This window comes from Fusarium subglutinans (assembly GCF_013396075.1).
Source record: "Fusarium subglutinans strain NRRL 66333 chromosome Unknown NRRL66333_c0000023, whole genome shotgun sequence".
Taxonomy (NCBI): Eukaryota; Fungi; Ascomycota; class Sordariomycetes; order Hypocreales; family Nectriaceae; genus Fusarium; species Fusarium subglutinans.
The window spans coordinates 322,556-340,922 of NW_023502086.1; the positions used below are offsets into that span (position 1 = coordinate 322,556).

Below are 18,367 nucleotides of genomic sequence, written 5' to 3' on the forward strand. Positions count from 1 at the left end.
AGATTGTATGAGTGCTATCCATCAACAAGATTCACACTTATCTTACACTTGGACAACGTTTGAGCCATACTCAAGGCTTCGACAATGTATCTCTATTTTTGCACAGCCTTTCAGTAATCTCACTAATAGTGTTTTCTTTCTTTAATTTTAATCCAAGGTAGACTTTTGGCACAAACAAGTAATACGTGAGGCCAGTCGGCTTACACCAAAACACAACCCCCACTGAAAGGTGACGTACCTACCACTCACTATAACGAACATCGCCCCTCCATCAACCATCCATCTCTTTCAACACCAAATCTTGCTCCCTCCACCAACCAAAGGCCACGAGCCTCAAAAAACCACCGCCAAAATGCAGGGCTTCAACATGGGCCGCTACGTCCCGCCAGACGTAGAAGGCACCACATCCGGCAACCGTCTTCACAACAAACACCCCCTCGGCGCACGCGCCTCAAAACCCGGCTCCCTCACCGTGCGCTTCGAGCTTCCCTTCGCCATCTGGTGCAACTCCTGTCCCAAGCCCACGATAATCGGCCAGGGCGTTCGCTTCAACGCCGCGAAGCGCCGCGTGGGGAGCTACTTCTCAACGCCGATCTGGAGTTTCAAGTTTGGTCATGCGGATTGCGGAGGCGAGATTGAGATTCGCACGGATCCCAAGAACACGGCGTATGTCGTTACGGAGGGTGGTGCCAAGAGAGATACCGGGGAGGATGTGCAGCGCGAAGGAGATGCGGTCATCATGACGGACCAGGAGAGGGAGGCGTTGAGAAAGAATGCATTCTCGAGTTTGGAAAAGACGATTGAGGATAGGGAGCAGCTCAAGCGCGCGACACTACGGATAGACGATCTAATGGAGGCGTCTGCGAAACACTGGGACGATCCATACACGCAGAATCAGAAGCTACGCAAGGCATTTAGAGCAGGGCGAAAAGAGCGAGAGCGCGATGCTGCTGCTACAGGGGCTCTTCAAGATCGCATGAGTCTTGGCATAGATATTGTTCCTGGGACAGAGGAGGATGCTCGCCGTGCGGCTCTTGTCGACTTTGGACCAGTGGTTGATGATGGCAGGGATCGAGCACTGTCGAAACCCTTATTTCGAACCGAAGGGAGCAAGAAGAAACGATTAGACCCCAGAGGTGGAAGCAAGCTGAAGGCTGACAAGGAAGCTTCAAAACGTAAAGATGCGCTGGTGTCGGAACTTATGGACAACACTCGGGCCTCCAAGGATCCTTTCCTGATCGAAAAGCGACATGAAACGAAAGGGCCGGCCAGACTGCCAGGTGTGAAGCGGAAGAGATCACCACAAGAAGCAGAGTCACGGAATTTGGAGCCACCATCCAAGGCGCAGGCGCCCGCTTCACCAGCAGGCCTGGTTGATTACGACTCCGATTAAGCATTTTACTATAGGCGCGGCTCTTCAGGATAATTATAGATATGATACCCGGGCTCAGCCCAATTTATTTGATTTAATATTCAAGGTCCTGTGCTTCTGCTGTGCATCGATAGCAGAGAGCGAAAGGCCAACCATCATGTCCAAACTGCCTTCGAGGTCCTGACGTCCAGGCCCATCGCCAGCAATCATGACATCCAGTTGCGGCTATTTCGTTCGACAGCCCTCCGATGAGCACAAGCGAAGCTTTGTGTGCAACATTCCAAACTAATGCCAAGAAACAAATTCGATCCGAGTCCAAGCCTGCGCGAGGTTACTGCAACTCCGTCCAATGATAGCCCTAAATCCGTGCCTCGGTCCCATGACGCCATATGTGAATCGAAACGCTCGCCCAAGTGAATGTGTTTGTAGACGGGCTTATACATCGTCCATCTGTCCTGCAGGCTCTTCATCGTCGTCTCCGAAACTGGCCACTGAGGAGAGTTCGTCATCGTCTTCGCTTTCGGCCCCGGCTTCGTCTGCTGCTTCCTTGGAGGCATATTTCTGAACGTATTCTGCTGTCATGAGTATTATGTCTTACTCAAGGACCCATGCACACGCACCTTTGACCTTGGCATCGTAGCTCTTTGGTTCTCGAATCAATAACGCCGCTGCCTCGCCGTTGAGGGGGTCGGTAGGGTTGGGGTATCGCAGGAGTTGAGGAAGGAAAACCTCGAAAATGTTGATCATATCAAACATGGGCGACCAAGTTTGGTTGATAACATCGAGACAGACCGAACCGGACCTGAACCATTAGCCATAGTTCAAATCAGACGGAGGTATATGCTTCGTACAGCTCGTCGATATTAGGGTGAAATATGCGATTAACAAAGCCAATGCTAGGGGACTTGTAAGGGTAAGTGTCGGGAAGCTCGACATGAACCTTCCACATTCCGCCCTCAAATGGAGCTTCGTAATGTCAGTGATTATTCGGACGTTGCGCTTCGGTAAACATACTCTCAGCTGGTCCTTTGAAGCGAACAAAGAACTCTTGCCTAAAATGATCGGTCAGGAAACAGATCGGAGTCGGTGAAAGTGGAATTGGAATTGGAAGCTTACACTATTTCACGTTAGCAAAGTCGACGTGGGGATAAAATTCAAGTCTTACTGTTATCATTGACAAGTGTAACTTCGTAGTCACTCATAAGCCTATGGGTGTCAGTATCATCATAGAAACGGTAGCTTTTATTGAGTCCCGTACATCCTGTAATCATGTTAGCAATACAACAAGCGAGATGGCAGAGACGACAACGCACTTCATGACCTTGTTAAAGATTGGTGTCAGTCACATTCCGTCACAGTTTTGGAGGACAGTAGAACTCACATCAGTCTCGATTCTGCGGCGTGGGCTACTCATGATGGCGGTTGATGTTGTTTCCGAATGTGGGGTTATGAAGGTATCCAAAGAGCTCCGGGGCCGGCGCGATAGGCGATACTCGAGAGGGAGACGTTAAGAAGAGGCAAAGGAACTGAAGTTTGTGTGTGAAACAGTCTGCAGTTGAAAAGATGTTGGTTGGGAGTAGCTAAAGAAAGTACCTATTGATGGAGGCAGGTGAAGATGAAGTTGAGTCAAGCAAGCGCAACTGGGGTGCCAAGTCACGAGGATATGATGTGTACGAGCGTGATAAGCCGCTGCAAACGCAACACGGCAGGTGCCGGCTGTTCCCTCGGGGTGTTAGTGTTATCGATAAGGCACTAAGCATGCCGTAAAGGGGAGATCGACATAGCACGTCAAGAGCATGACACAGCATGAAACAACGAATCGAGACTGAAACGAGGCAACTCAGTTGAGTCATCCTTTTTCTTTGAATCAGGTTTTAGAGGCCTCAATTCCAATAAAGGGGACACCTTCTGAGTCAAGCTTTGGGCTTGTTTCTGGTATGCAATTATCAGATCTTGAGCCTCTGTCTGCTTGACGGTCAGTTTCTCTGGCCTTTAATAATACTTGTGTTCGAAAGCATTGGGTATTGTTGATTGGCTTCACCTAGTTCCTATTCAAGTGAGTATAATCATGACAAAGCGGATGGCGATGGTAGATTAGCACCAGCAAATGCATAGCTACATCTCGATGCATATTCGTGGCGACAGCCGGAACCATTATCGCGGCGGTAACCCAGGAATAGCCATAAGACGGCTTTTACACAAATTCGCTGCGTTTGGGGAAAACAATACATGACAAGACATACACACATACATACAGAGACTTGCCGGGCTATTACTTATTATGGATGTCATGTCCCTCGGTTCTCGCATGCGTATTCGGATCTACTGTCATCACAACTTCATGAGACCCCTCCCATCCATTTCCAAATCCTCGGTACAAGTACCCAGCCAACCTCAACCAAAGCCGTTACACTTCCCGCACTACACCTCCATCTCGGTATAGCCAGTAACAACCTCGGCTTCCGAATACATTCGATGACTTTTTGTAACTTTCCACGACCTCAGTATTTGGAGTTAAGAATTGTAGTCCAGTAAAATCTGGGGTATAATCCAGTAGCCCAGATTCCTCCGTAGATGTAATCAATGAAATGGCGGCTCAACATCAACGGATCTTCGGTCATTCGGGCCATTCGCATGCCCTGAAAGGACTAGCCTAAATTAAATTTCACTTCGAGAACCCCAAAAAGTTACTGCGTGGGGCGCAGGCCGGTCCAGGGGTGCTGAGAAAAAAACACCAAGATACTCAAATATACAACGTAGGGTTCATCATGGTTCAGACAAGAATAAAACCTTTGCTTTCCCCGACTTTCTGACTAGATCGCAACTCTAACTATCATAAACGAAACAACATTAGTCAAGATACTTCTTCCATAATTTTTCGCCTTTCAAAAAGGATCACTATAGACTTCTTGAGCTACTGTCTCTGTCGGTCTGAGATCTGCCTGCAGTACCTCAAGTTTCTGTCACTTCCAACTTAACTTAACAGAGCACGCGACACCTTATCTTCACATCAACCCACTCCACTAACTAGCATTTCCCTTCACTCCCTATCTCCCGCCCTTCTTCATGTCATCCCTTATCAATCCTACAATGAGGTCATGTGCCTCTCTCCTATCCCGGATGTCCGTCCCATCCACTCGGCCGGCATCCCGGACCCTCGGCCGAGCCGTTCGGCCCCTCATTATCGGAGGTGCGGCGCAAACCCGGTACAGCTCTCACTCTCCCATGGGTGCACCTCCGGCCGTTCAACGTAAGAAGGTCACTGTCGGAACTCTTCGTTCCATGCACCGCAAGGGTGATCCCATCACCGTCATGACAGCTCATGACTTCCCCAGTGGTCATGTCGCTGACCATGCTGGTATGGATATCATCCTTGTGGGAGACAGTCTCGCCATGGTAGCACTTGGTATGGAGGATACGAGTGAGGTTATCTTGGAAGAGATGCTTCTACATTGTCGGTCTGTTGCGAGAGCGACAAAGTCGGCTTTCACTGTAAGACCCCTGTCTTTCCATATGCAAGTAATAAACTAATCCTAGTAGGTTGGCGATCTACCCATGGGCACATATGAGATTAGTCCTGACCAGGCTCTCGCTACTGCTATCCGTTTCATCAAGGAAGGCCGTGTCCAAGGTGTCAAGCTTGAAGGTGGCAAGGAGATGGCCCCTACTATCAAGAAGATTACCGCCGCCGGCATTCCTGTTCTTGGCCACATTGGCTTGACCCCTCAACGACAAAATGCACTTGGTGGCTTCCGTGTCCAGGGCAAGACAAGTAGTGGTGCAATGAGCATTCTTGAAGATGCTCTTGCCCTTCAGGAAGCTGGTTGTTTTGCCATGGTTGTTGAGGCAGTTCCTGCTGAGGTGGCCGCGCTCATTACTGAAAAGCTCTCCGTTCCCACTATCGGTATTGGCGCCGGCAACGGTACCTCGGGCCAAGTCCTGGTACAAGTCGATATGATTGGAAATTTCCCTCCTGGTCGGTTCCTTCCCAAATTTGTCAAGAAATACGGTGATGTCTGGGGTGAGAGCTTGAGAGCCATTGAGGCGTATCGGGATGAAGTCAAGTCGCGCCAATACCCTGCTCCTGAGCACACATACCCCATTTCGGCGGAGGAGCTTGAGAGCTTTACTAAGGCAGTGAAGGATTCTTAGAGACGAGATGAAGATACCCCAGAAGTAGTTACATGAGGTTTTGGAGAGGCAAGCTTGTCGAATTCGTGTGTCGTAGCGCAGTCATAGAGGTCGCATAGCTCGGAGTTTGGGTTGAGTAGATGTGATATATAGCCTTTTTTATATCCAGATAGAAGAATTTAGCCTTGTTGGCATCATCCAAAAGCAGGCGTCAGTGAGTAGGCCACTACAAGTTGACCGTGGGCGTTTTTAAAGCACTAGATATGTCAGTTTCTGTGACTTTACAACCTGGGAATCCATCGTAGGCCTTGTGATAGGTTAAGACTCACCTGATGTAGGTTGCCTACGACCTCGTCCAAAGACGGCGCAAAGGCACTGTTGACGTACAAGAAGACACTGTCTGTCTCCTTACACCTTAACTTCTTTCTGAGATATCTCACGACCTCTTCAAAGCGCCTCGTTGCGCTAATCTTGCACACATCTTGAGCCAACGACGGAGCAGACCCCACGGCTTTAAACCGCACCACAACCTTGTCCGCTTTGAAAGCTCCAGCAGTTGCAAGTGCGGCGCTCGCATCCCGTGGCAGATCAGCCAGCACCACTGAGGCGGACATGGTAAGTGGTAAGTTGGGAGATGCAGCGCCGCTGCCTGTCCCTTCATTGTCGGCGAGAGGCATAGGTGAGGCGTTGGAGGGTGATAGAGAAGGTGAGGGCACCCATTCTGGTGGTGGGTTGTCAGACATTTTGAAGAATTTGCTGTTCTGAGAGTGGAGAGTCCTTGGCTTTGTGAGTGAATGTTGAAAGGTGTTGGTGTTGAAAGTCAAAGTACGCAGCCGTCTCTGTAAGTAACTCAGTTGTGAAACTGTCGCCTAATGTAAGTTTGCTTATGACAGCACAGTGTTGCTTTTTAAGCACTGTGCATTACATGTAAGCCTCATCATGACTCCTCAATCAATCAAACACTGAAAAGGTACCCTGACACACACTCTCTTTTCTTTCCTTTTTGTTAATAACGTTGAGCTGAGATTGTTTGTCTAAACTAACTAAGGAACTTTCGGAGCCCGCTATTTTACATCTTTTCAGTCAGCCATTCCTGAGCAAAGTCTCTATTGTACAGAGTACAGAATGGCCCTCTAGACCCCAGTTTGCTTGGACTCGGTCCCCTATTTGGTTTGTCTCAGATCCTGACAGAGCTTCTCGTACTCCTCAATTGTTCGGGGTGCTGAACGGTCAATCTCGATGCCCTCCATGATAACGTCCATCATATTGCCCCTGATGCTCTCATACACCTTGCTCACCCAGCTACCAATAGTCTTCTTGCCTTCGGCTGGAAGGCCTTTGTGTACGTTGTATAGGGGATCATCATCGAGACCACATTGTGTCGGGACTTCCAACTTGGATCGAATCCAAGTATACAACGGAGCAGTTCCATCACCAAGTTTAGTAGCCACGTCGACATAGCGTATCGCCATGTTAGGATAGAAGATGGAAGAAGCAGTATCCACGACCGCCTTGTGGAACTGGCCTCGGAATACAGCAAGACTTGATATCGGGCAATCGATCTTCTCAGCTGTCAGGAATTGCGTAACGGGTGCCATTGCAGCATCGACGGTCGGGATAATGCGATCCTTCCAGCAACCGATATTGTGGTTAAACCACTCCCGCTCGACGACAGCGAAAACAGCCTCACCGATTGTCTCGACATCAGTGTCTTCCAGACCAAACGCATGGAATGGTCCGTTGTCAGTCTTGTTCAATAGCACCTTTTTATGAAGCGTGTCCAGGAAAAGTCGGTGGCTTGCTCGAAGCTCGACTGCTTGGCATGAAACGTAAATGTGACAAGCACACATATGCGCAACAAGATCGGCAGCCTCCATGGTTCGTCGAGCTGAAATCAGAGCAAGTGAATTGATGCCCTGATTATTCATCTCCGCTGTCATAACGTGAGACGAGACTGGGTGAGCTAGGGCAGCTAACTCGGACATGTATGCAGACATGTTCACGTCAATGCCCTTCATGGTGAAATTCTCCTTGTCGCTGATGTTGAGATTGGCTTCAAGGCCATTGTTAGTCGAGGGGTTGATCATCTCGCTGACCTGAGAGAAGAGCATGCGTCCAATCATCTGGAGAGCGAGTCGTGCCTTGTCCATGGCTGAAGTTACAACAACAGCCTGGAAGTTCCCTCCTGAATACACATCGCCAACCACTTTTCCATCCTTCTCTGACGCATCAATTAAGGGGTTGTCAGATGTCGAATTTAGTTCCACGGAGATCTGTCTCTGGGCAAGAAGTAAGTCCTCTAGATAAGGACCAATCCATTGGGGACTCGTGCGAGTAGAATATCGATCTTGCCAAAGGCCATCACCGGTTCTCTTGCGCTCATTTAATCCGACGACGAATTCCGAACCTTTCAGGAAGCTTCTTATGTTGGCAGCAGCCTCAATCTGGCCAGGGTGTGGTCGTACATTATGGATAAAAGGAGTTGTCCATTCAACGTTGCCACCCATGGCCTCAGATGCAAATGCTGTCAATACCTGAGCAAGCACAGCCAGCTGTTGCGCATCGTGGAGGACCAGACTTGCAACAGACACAGATGGAGCCGTTCCGTTGATGAGACCGAGAGCTTCTTTCGGCCCAAGACCACTTGGTGAGAGACCGCTAGCCCGTAGAGCTTCATCTGAAGGCATCACCTTGGCTGACGACCCTCTACCAACCTGAACGAACACATCCGGGTTTCCAGTGACCGCCCCAGCGATGTAAGATAAAGGCATGAGATCTCCAGACGCCGAAATAGTACCTCGAATAGGAACCATAGGAGTAATATCGTGGTGAAGCAGTTTGATCAATCTCTTCAGCACTTCCAGTCGAACAGCGCTTTGTCCACGCATGTTCTGGTTCGCCCGAGTAAGTATCGCTCCTCGAACCCATTCAGGGGGCATGACGTGAGACGATTCTCTCTCAGAGTTGCTCCCAGGATTTTTGTCGGTAGAAGTGATAATGGCACTCTGTGTATGTTGGAGAGAGCCGATTTGGTTCTCCAACCATTCGTCAGTTCGAACATCTGCACTTCCTCCAAAACCTGTATTGACACCATATACTACGTATTTGTGTGACAAGTACTCAGCCAGTGCGTCAACACTTAGAGCGATGCGGCGAGCGAGCTCCTCGTCTTTGCTGATCTCAGGCTTGATACCATGACGAGCCACTGCGACGAGAGAAGCAATGTCGAGGTTGTTACCATCTAGAATGATCTTGTCTTTGCCGTTCTTCAAGTCTCGTAGTCTTTTCCAAATATCCAGTGTTGACTCCGCATGAGCCGAGGTTTTGAGGTTCATCGTGAGATATGTCGAAGGTGGTGCAAACAAAGCTTGAGGAGTGGTGGCAGAGAGAAAGAGTGAAGATCCAATGATTGCACAAGGCTTTTCTAGTGAGATAATTCACCTCCCAGTCAAGCTTTTTCCAGGCTCTGATGTTGTCAGTGAGAGTGATTCACTCAAGTAAGCGGTGACATCCAGCACCTGTTTAAGTCAGAAGACTACTAAGTTAAGTCCAATGGCCTTGTACTTCTCACCTCCTATTCCTCTTTCTGATTTCTTCGCTCACTTGAAATGCACCGGTTGTGGCCTAGGAGTCAAAGAATGAATTTAGGTAACTGAGCCCAGGTATCACACAGTTCAGACTTGTCCAAGCTTGGCAGGTCCAATTCGAACATGTGATAGGGGTCCTCGCGGGCTTACACTAGAAAAGTTTGCGCCCAACAATGACAATTGAAAAAGAAGGGGGAACTTTGTGGTCTCAGCCAAAAATCGGTGAGAGACAAAAGAAATATTGCAAAGTTTCATAGTGTGCATCTGCCAATCAACTACTGCAGGCTGAAAACGCCACATAGGTAAGGTACTGACTGTAGTTAAGGGGTTCACTTGAGATGGAACTCATGCAAGACACTTGTCCATGGCAGAAATAACCAATGATTCACTCACATTTATGCTTAAGCAGCTCACCTTCACTGTGCATCATGCCACAAAGACCGTACTTGTTCAAGTATTCATGTTACATAACATGTAGGTACATATACATGTCCTAAACACATATCTACATCAGACCTTTCTGGTCATCGTCGTAAAGCAGTCGCTGTTGCTTTTTGCGATATAATTCTTCCGCTCCAATGCCTTGCCCTGGTTCACCTTTCTACAGCCCTTATCAAACCCATCTCAGCCATTTGCCCTGACCATGCCTCTCGAAATGGACCGCGACGAAACGCCCCAAAAATCAGTTACCATGTATGCAGTCCAATCAGAACAAATGAAATGGCCGACTAGACCGTGAGATAATGTGCCAAAACCATGCCGCTCTGCGCCGTCGCATGCATGCAGTTCATGCTTATAAGGTAAAAGGAGAAAGCGATAGTAAAGAAGACGCGGACATCTTGAACCGAAAAACTGCCCGGTAGTGCCGCCCGCCATTAACCGCAAGGCTAACCAAACTCGTGAGGTATCTTTGATGTTTGTACACTGCGTGCTGTGGGAATCTGAACCGAAATGCGCAAAATGGACTTCATAAAGAGTTTGTTTCGTGGGATGCCAGTAACATGGTCCATGAGCTGCAGACCATGGCAAGGCCTGAGATGATGATGATGCGATGTTGAAAAGATTTATGTCGTATTATTTTATGAATGGTCGTTACCAGACTTCCTCCTCGTCAGAACCGGATGCGTACTTAGGCATCCTCTTAATTTGTGACAGGAGAGAATCAAGCTCAGTCCAGTTTTCGTCGTTTTCAGCAAACTTCCGGTGTTTGCGAGATAGAATGTGCTAGAAAGGTTAGTTTTTACAAGCATACTCTGGGGGAAAAAACATCACATACCTCGTCAAAATCGCGGAACTTATCCTGGCAGTTCTCGCAATAGCCAGGCTTGAGGTCCCGCTTGCTCTTAAGAGGTTGAGACTGTGTCCTCCGCTCAGTCTTTTGAGCATCCTCTTCTTGTACCTCAGCAGGTCGCGAAGTGTGTCGGCCCATCGTTGTTGATCTGCTAGATGCAACGTCCATTGAAACCTCGGCAAGACGGCGCGAGCTCACATCAAAGGAAGCAGGGGCAGCCTTCTGTAACACCTTGCGCTGCAGGCCATGAACCTCTTTACTGGTTCCCGCCTTCGCTCCATTGATACCAGATGTCGAAGAGACCATCTGCGATCGAATGGCTGACGTGATGTTAGAAGGCTGCACTCCAGATGCCACAGGCTCGCCAGCAAAAAGCCGGCCTGCCGCAGCACGGCTAGTGAAGGCGTTCTGGGGTCGGGCATCCACTACTTTCGACATGGTCGCCCTGGCGGGGTTGAAGATATCAGTCGGTGTCGCAGCACGAGCTCTGCTCTGACCATCCTCCATCTCAGCAATGGTTCGCTTCCCTGTCACTGGCTTAGGCATTGGGACCTGAGGAGGCTTGAGAACAGGGGCAGCTTCTTCACGCTTGGCAAGGCGTGCCTTTTCCTGCTCTCGTTGTCTTCGATGATCCTTTTCAGGCACATCGTGGTCCTCCACAAACGGGCATCGGCCGTTTCCAACACTTCGGAACTGAGGCCATTCACCATCTGCCTTGTTAGCAACTTTAGGGTACTCTCGAACCATGATGGGCTTGTTCTTCTCGTCCATATCCCATACATAAATGTGAGGTCCCTTGAAATAGCATAATTCACGATGAACAGCAGAAGGATCACGATCAGACGGTCCGTTTAGACGTTCATTGTGCAGCAGCTGGAGCAGGTTAGGCTCCCGTGAAGTACCATAGTTACCGCGAGTGGCTGCTGATCTTGAACCGTACGTGCTGTGGCTTGTCTCTGCCTCAAGCAAGACTGCAAGCATGTTTTGGAACTTCTCCAGTGTCCAAATCTTCTTGCCCATCTCACGAGCTTTGTACAGCACATCATTATTCTTTGATCCTCGGGTTCGCTTCAAAGGATCATCAAGTTGTTGCGCCCTTGAAGGTGCATTGCGGAACTCGGACAGTAGCTTTCTTCGAGCTTCAGTATTACGGTTTAGTAACGATGGGTTGATGGTCTGGGGCTGTTCTTCGGACTCGTTGTGCTCGCCATGGTGACCTTGGTTCTGGTCTTGGTGCGCCTCTTGTCTTTCAGGAGGGATTGTTCGAGTAGTGACGACGTGAGTAACATCAATAGAGAAGAAGGGTTCTTGTCTCTGAAGCAAGGTCAGTGGGGCCCATCAAAAACTTTTGAGATTAACATACAGCACCAAGATAGTTGACCCTCTTTGTTAGTCTAGCACGAACATCATCGGGTATACTCTCGAAATAGAAGACCATTTTAGGAAACTTGGCACGGTGATGCTTCTTCCATGCTTCCTTCTCAGTATCGGCCTCACGGGAAACATTTGTCGGAGCAGCCCTCGAGGTTCTTTCCTTGGTAGAAGGACGCGTAGCGCCGCGTTGAACCAGGACCTGAGTCCTGGTGGACCGGGTTGGTGATCGAACCGGACGCTGCACGCCATTATCGAGTACCTGCTTCTTTAGAGGCGGCGGCTGGCCATAGGTTTCTTCACGCTGAACGGTAGCATATGAACGCTTCTGCTTAGCATATCCAGCCAGAGCGGAAGCACCTCTCAGAGGCGAATTGGCAACATTGGGGTTGTTCGTTAACGGGCCCCGTCTCGAAGACATGGCCGATATGGGACCAGGCGTTGGCGACAAAGATATCGTTGCCATGTAAAGCCCGTGAACTGCTCTGGGGAGGAGAGACCAGAGCAGAGCAGAGGGCGTTTAAGCAGAACGACAGAAGTCGACAACAAACGTCAGGGATGACGTGACGAGATTTGAGCTGTTATTGGTCGTGGTGGTCGATCGTGGTGGTCGATCGTGGTGGCAGACGGACGGGTAGTGGTAGTAGCGAGGACGGTAGTGGAGGGGCTGGGAGGATGAGACTTTGACAGCACGCGACGCGGAGCCTGACACGTCAAAGCGACTGGGCAGAGACAATGGGAGGCAACAAAGAGAGGTTGTTAATAGATGCTAACGACACATCGAAGCTCGCGGAGACGGCAAAGATGTAAAAGAAAAGAGAAGTCAACAACAAACGCAGTCAAATGATGAGCGAGCAAGGAATCGGCCGTTATGTTGTTTTGGTAGGTAAGGTACTGAACTGAACCTTTTCCCAGGCCTGGTGCTTTGGATGGAGGGAAACGAGCCAAGTGAGGGACCGACTCCATCGAATTTTGATGACTGAGCAGGCCGTGTTGTTAAGAGTCGCGCTTGGCACAACAGCACTATACCGCTCCTGGGCCAGTTCAGCGACTAGCAGGGCCTTCTGGGAGGGGCCGCCGGGGGCCCTGTACCTCCAGTGAAGGCCTTCTGAGGCCTGCTGGACGTCCACTGCGAGAAAAACACCTCTTCGCACGGGCCAGTCGCCTAAAAGCCACCCAGCAACCAGAGGCACTACAGCCAGAAACGGGAAATTGGGAGAGACGAGACCAGACAACAAAATTTCAGCCTCCCACCGGAGACGGGGAATTCACACGAGACATGAGAGGAAACAATAACAAAGAGGCAAGACATGAACGTTTAATTGTGTTTGTTTTTCAATTAATTGACCTTGAAGCGCACAAGAGGAATGAAGAGGTAATTGCATAATTAGCTTACATACATAGTCTATGCATACCGATAGACATCATTCTAACTGACCCTGGGGCGTCTCCCGCATTGAAACATCCACCTATCCAATCTCGTCTTGAGCCTCACACTTTTCCGCTGTCTCGCAACTACTATGTAAAGTTAGCCTCGGCCCATCCTTGTCATAATTTTGGTCTGGCGTCATCACCGAGAACTTTGAGGTCTCTGGCGCAAATTGACCGTGTACGAGGGGTTCAATTGATGTAAGAGCTTCAAGTTTCACTAACAAAGCTCGACCAACCGCTCAATCTCAATCTCAGATCATCGTTGATCCTCAAGATGAAGCTCCCTCGAGCTCCATTACGGAGCTTTGAGCATCGTCTGCCCCTCCGAACTCGGTCGGTGAGGAACATATCAACAATATCTACTGCAACAAGAACGACAGCCTGCCGAGCTCTACCGTTAGATAAACCGGCCAGCCGCCGGGCGTACGCCGTTGTCTCCGCGGCCGACCTCCGATTCGGACAGCCAGTCTACGAAACACATCCCCATATCCTAAAACCAAACGAAATCACACAAGGGATCACAGCGCAAGAATATGCCGATCGCCGAGCTCTCCTCGCACAGTCGATGACAGAGGGCAGTATTGCCGTTCTGCATGCTGCATCTCTTCAGTACAAGTCTGGTGCTGTCTTTCACCAATATCGGCAAGAGTCCAACTTTCTGTACCTTACAGGCTGGATGGAAGAAAATGCCATTGCGGTGATTGAAAAGACTGGCCCTGAGTACGGTGACTACATATTCCGCATGTTTGTCAAGCCCAAAAATCCTCGTGAGGAGCAATGGAATGGCTATCGCAATGGCGTGGATGCTGCGAGAGATATCTTCAACGCCGATGAAGCATATACCATAAACGAGGCAGAGCAATTGCTCCCCAAGATTCTCAAATCTGCCAAACTCATATATGCAGACTCGCCACCCTCGAAGGGTAGTGTTGCTTCGACAGCTACTTGGCTTTGGGGACTCATCTCAGGGCGAGAATCTCGACCCTCCCGAACATCGCTCTATTCAGTCATGAACAAACTTCGGGTGGTCAAGAGCGAGGCAGAGGTCGCTAATATGCGCATTGCTGGTCAAATCTCAGGCCGTGTCATCACAGATGCAATGCGCCGACCATGGAAACGTGAGAAGGATTTGCATTGGTTCCTTGACTACCAATTCGCCGTCAATGGCTGCGAAGGCCCGGCATATATCCCCGTGGTAGCTGGCGGTGAGCGTGCAAACTGCATTCACTACACGGTGAATAACAGTACCTTCAAAGAGGACGAATTTATCCTCATTGATGCAGGCGGCGAGTATGGCACCTACATCACTGACATATCCCGCACTTGGCCAGCTTCCGGCCGCTTCACCCCTGCTCAGCGCGACCTATACCAGGCCGTCCTCAACGTGCAAAGATCCAGTGTTTCACTCTGCAGGGAATCCTCTAAGCTGTCACTAGAGGACATTCACAACGTTACCGCGCGGGGTCTTGTTGACCAACTACGCGGCATCGGGTTCAACGTCAACATGGCCAACATTGACCAGCTATTTCCCCACCACGTTGGTCACTACATTGGTCTTGACGTGCATGACTGCCCTGGCTACAGCCGTCGCGAGACTCTTCGCAAGGGTCACTGCGTTACCATAGAGCCGGGTGTTTACGTCCCCCATGATGACCGATGGCCGGCCGCCTTCCGGGGTATGGGTGTCCGAATCGAGGACAGCGTATGCGTAGACGACGAGTCACCCTACATTCTGTCCACTGAGGCTGTCAAAGAGATTGACGATATCGAAGCGCTGCGATCATGACATGTACGACTTTACCTGTGACATACTCATATAGACATGGACGTAGACGTCTGAAATAAAATGTACAGTAAATAGGATCAATACGACTGTGACGGTCGTTGTGTTACTCTTCACGACCCACTCGGCATTTTGTTGCTAGGCCTACACTTGATGTTATTGCAGCCCAGTCTGGAAAACAAAAGAAAACCGCGCGTGGTTCATGACTAGGATCATGAATAGGTCAAGCCACAACCGCTGCAGGTGAAATTAAATGCATGTAAGAAATCATACGTACATGCATCACCCGCCGCTGATCTTTGTTTATAAGATCTGGGTGTTGTTTTGCTATTTCCGTGCAGAGATATGATCTTTGTTGTGACAATATTCATCAACATACAGGGTAATATCTCGCGGTAACAAAATGAGCTCCGCAAGCTGCTATGGAGACAGACCCCAGCCTCGGCTAGTCATCATGGCAGTAATCCCAAACCGGATCCGGTATGATATGACAAACAAGGCACGGCGCGTTCAATTGTGCATCGAGACTGGCCAATGAAGGATGCATAATTAGGATGAGCAGTGTATCTGCGCGATTCATCTGTGGGGTATATTTATACAATCCCAAGAGTCCTTGGGACAAAATCATGTCTATTCTAGCAGAAACCTCTTGGATCGAAGAGTGTCCGGCTGTGGTTCGGCATCAAGAATGGCTGTCGAGCCGAGGCACTGAGAAGCTGCTCGAATGCCTGTAGACGCCTGGCTAACTCTTGATGTTCCTTCATGATGGACCTATTGCGCCTTTCTAAGTACTGAATGTATTCGGTCGCCTTTGTTAAAACAGTGCCCTGTGTCATGTCAGTCATTATGTCCACATCGAGTGCCGATAGGAATCACCACTGACCTTGCTCACTTTGGGCGCTCGCTGTGAGTTTTCACCCTCCTCGATTCCGTCTTCTGGTATCGAGTGGAGGGCGGGTACAGCATCGCGAAGCTCGGCAATCTTGTCCTTAAGATTTGTTCGATACTTGCGCTCAATATCATTATGGGCTGTTCGATCTCCTGGTTTGAGTTTATCCTTGCCCTTTATATCGGATGTAGCGGTGTTGGTGCGCGAAAGTCCTGGCCTAGCAGAACTCAAACCTGTCTCGCTTGATGCCTCCGTCTTGACGTCTTGGTTCCTCGATGGAGCCTTCGAGCTGTTCGCTGGCGTAGGCGTTTGTTTTTGGCTGCGGTCTCCTGTTGGTGTTCCTAACAGAGAATCGATGCTGCTATTAAAGTCGGGTGGGAGTCCTGTACCAAGGCCAGCTCCAAATCCTAAACCAAATCCACTCGGGGGCATGTAGCTGGCTGGTGTCCGACCAGTATTCATCGCGATGGCAAGAAGTCTCCTCTGCTCATCATTGCTCAAAACCTGGTTATTGCCCATACCCGACATGGTCTGCCTGAACCCCGCGTTCATGGCTGCTGCAGTATTGCCTAATCCAAAGTCTGGTTCCATGCGTAGACCCGGCTCTGGCTTTTCCCAACTGAGCGGCGTCGAGTACAGGCCTTCTCGAGGAGGTACCTCTGGAGGCGGCATAGTCTCGATTTTTGATAGATGTTCCTCCAGGCTCATCGAGTCAAGTCCTTCTTCTTCGTCATCAGATAGAGCATTGTCTAAAGCATTATCGTCAAAGTATTCGGCGCCTTGAAATGGAGGGGCAGTTGCATATATGCCAGTGCCAAGTCCTGGTGTCGTTGAGCTTCCTCCGTAACCCGGTCTTTGTCGTTGATCAGTTTTCTGATTGTGGATATATGGCTTAAACATACCGATAATGAGTGTTAGTGTTATTCGTCACGGGATCGAACCGTTTCGAAAAGTCAATCTCATAACTGCCTGTCCTTTCATTTTCCTCGTCGTCAAAACGGATCCAGTAGTCCAAAGATTCCAGCGCAGAATCGGTATCAACCTTTGTACGCTTCCTTTCATGGGCATCTCGCTTCCGTTGCTGATGGCCCCGTGGGGGTCCTCTAGTAGGTAGTATGGTCTTGTTTGAGCTGGTATATGGTGATGGCATCGGTGCCTGGGTGAATGACATATCAGAGGCTGCAGCTGACTGGTAATCGTAGGATGGTCCCCCCTGGTTGCCAGATGCTCCCACGTCACCCTCTAGGCCTGTTGGTCCCCATGGCGAAGGTTCTTGCTGTTGAGATGTGTCGTTGTTCTGATCCACGTGATTCAGCGTCTGGTTGTTGGGCACCGCGAAAAAGTTAAGAAGATTAGGATCCATTGCTAACACGGCATCCCGGCTTGCGAGGCCGTGTTCGTCGTCCGGAAAGGGAGGTCTCGTTTGAGCAACTCGTACAGGATCTGAGCCAGCTCTATTGGCGATGGCTACTTCGATTGGAAAACGGGTGCAATTAGGTTCAACAGCGTTTGGAAGAGCAAATAAGCCACTCGATAAAGTGTGACAATCACAAAGCTGTCGCAATGGAATTGAGGGGTCGATCTTTCAAAGCATATGACAGTGGGTCCAGCCGTGATGGAGGGTAAGAATTGATGATGCTGATGATGACAACCTCGCGAAAGGGATGAGTCGGCACGGAATAAGTTGAAGTGTATCGATTGAGATTCAGCTAAGTGAAGATAAGATGAGCTCGGCAAAGATGGTGAGATGGGATGTTGATGAGATTGAGGCCAGATCCAGGTCCTTAAAGGAAGAAGAAGACGGGTGATGGGGTTGAAGAGCTGCGAAAAGGTGAATTACAATATGTGACAGCACTGTAAGATGGGTCGATAGCGAAAGCGACAACCAAGGCGTACGGGCCAAGGAGCAGATTGATTCGTTGTTGGTTTTGCTGTAGATTTGATGAGGTTGAAGCTTTGACTGGAGCGTGGCGGGAGCTTGTGGTTTAAGGTATGTGCTTATGGGCGGGTACAGCTTCCAGCCACAGTGCAGCAACGTAAGGTATGTGAAGGCGGGCTTTGACTCTGAGTAAGTTGAATTGAATTAACCGCTCAGATATCGCAAAATGAGATCGGGCGCAAACAGAAACAACAAAATGGATCGGTCGCCGGATGTTGGTCGAGGGAGTGAAGGGTTTTACGGAGAAGCAGAGTATCAGTCGATAGGATGAGCGGACTCATGCGGCTCCCAATTCGTTGGTTGGGATTGGCAAGCCCAGGCCCAAGTTAGACGGGGAACAGGACAGGACAGGACTGGGAGTCAATCCTGAGACTTGATTTCTTGCCTGGGAGGAGACTGGACTTGTCTTGGACTGGCTGGATAGGATAGGATAGGATAGGATAGGTCGGACGGATAATCAAGAGGGAAAAAAAGGCCGGATTGGGGTCTTGTGAGTTGTCGTATTCGCCGCAGTCAAAAGATTGGGTTCTTTTTAGGGGTCCGATTGACTCGACTTGCGATCGAGTCACTCAC

At 49.6% G+C, this 18,367-nt stretch overlaps 8 protein-coding genes across 8 annotated transcripts; 3 read left to right on the forward strand and 5 right to left on the reverse strand.

Moving 5' to 3' along the window:
* Positions 1-352: 352 nt before the first annotated feature.
* Positions 353-1,393, forward strand: FSUBG_2623 (duf455 domain protein; the record flags this gene model as incomplete). The annotated part of the gene is made up of 1 exon (XM_036680416.1): positions 353-1,393. The coding sequence occupies one exon, from the start codon at positions 353-355 to the stop codon at positions 1,391-1,393; it is 1,041 nt and encodes a 346-aa protein (XP_036541892.1).
* Positions 1,394-1,807: 414 nt separating this feature from the next.
* On the reverse strand, positions 1,808-2,786 carry FSUBG_2624 (ubiquitin-conjugating enzyme E2 H; the record flags this gene model as incomplete). Its single annotated transcript, XM_036680417.1, has 5 exons — positions 1,808-1,944; positions 1,993-2,174; positions 2,224-2,338; positions 2,387-2,489; positions 2,754-2,786. 5 exons carry the CDS (start codon positions 2,784-2,786, stop codon positions 1,808-1,810), a joined length of 570 nt encoding a protein of 189 aa, XP_036541893.1.
* Positions 2,787-4,492: 1,706 nt separating this feature from the next.
* FSUBG_2625 (3-methyl-2-oxobutanoate hydroxymethyltransferase) lies at positions 4,493-5,524 on the forward strand (the record flags this gene model as incomplete). The annotated part of the gene is made up of 2 exons (XM_036680418.1): positions 4,493-4,864; positions 4,913-5,524. 2 exons carry the CDS (start codon positions 4,493-4,495, stop codon positions 5,522-5,524), a joined length of 984 nt encoding a protein of 327 aa, XP_036541894.1.
* A 173-nt stretch (positions 5,525-5,697) lies between these two features.
* FSUBG_2626 (autophagy 12) lies at positions 5,698-6,246 on the reverse strand (the record flags this gene model as incomplete). The annotated part of the gene is made up of 2 exons (XM_036680419.1): positions 5,698-5,760; positions 5,833-6,246. The coding sequence occupies 2 exons, from the start codon at positions 6,244-6,246 to the stop codon at positions 5,698-5,700; spliced, it is 477 nt and encodes a 158-aa protein (XP_036541895.1).
* A 420-nt stretch (positions 6,247-6,666) lies between these two features.
* On the reverse strand, positions 6,667-8,838 carry FSUBG_2627 (phenylalanine ammonia-lyase; the record flags this gene model as incomplete). The annotated part of the gene is made up of 1 exon (XM_036680420.1): positions 6,667-8,838. One exon carries the CDS (start codon positions 8,836-8,838, stop codon positions 6,667-6,669), a length of 2,172 nt encoding a protein of 723 aa, XP_036541896.1.
* A 1,344-nt stretch (positions 8,839-10,182) lies between these two features.
* On the reverse strand, positions 10,183-12,173 carry FSUBG_2628 (DBF4-regulatory subunit for Cdc7p kinase; the record flags this gene model as incomplete). The annotated part of the gene is made up of 3 exons (XM_036680421.1): positions 10,183-10,314; positions 10,367-11,695; positions 11,745-12,173. 3 exons carry the CDS (start codon positions 12,171-12,173, stop codon positions 10,183-10,185), a joined length of 1,890 nt encoding a protein of 629 aa, XP_036541897.1.
* A 1,284-nt stretch (positions 12,174-13,457) lies between these two features.
* Positions 13,458-14,969, forward strand: FSUBG_2629 (xaa-Pro aminopeptidase; the record flags this gene model as incomplete). The annotated part of the gene is made up of 1 exon (XM_036680422.1): positions 13,458-14,969. One exon carries the CDS (start codon positions 13,458-13,460, stop codon positions 14,967-14,969), a length of 1,512 nt encoding a protein of 503 aa, XP_036541898.1.
* Positions 14,970-15,601: 632 nt separating this feature from the next.
* Positions 15,602-17,218, reverse strand: FSUBG_2630 (myc-type bHLH transcription factor; the record flags this gene model as incomplete). Its single annotated transcript, XM_036680424.1, has 3 exons — positions 15,602-15,793; positions 15,850-16,708; positions 16,758-17,218. The coding sequence occupies 3 exons, from the start codon at positions 17,216-17,218 to the stop codon at positions 15,602-15,604; spliced, it is 1,512 nt and encodes a 503-aa protein (XP_036541899.1).
* Positions 17,219-18,367: the final 1,149 nt, after the last annotated feature.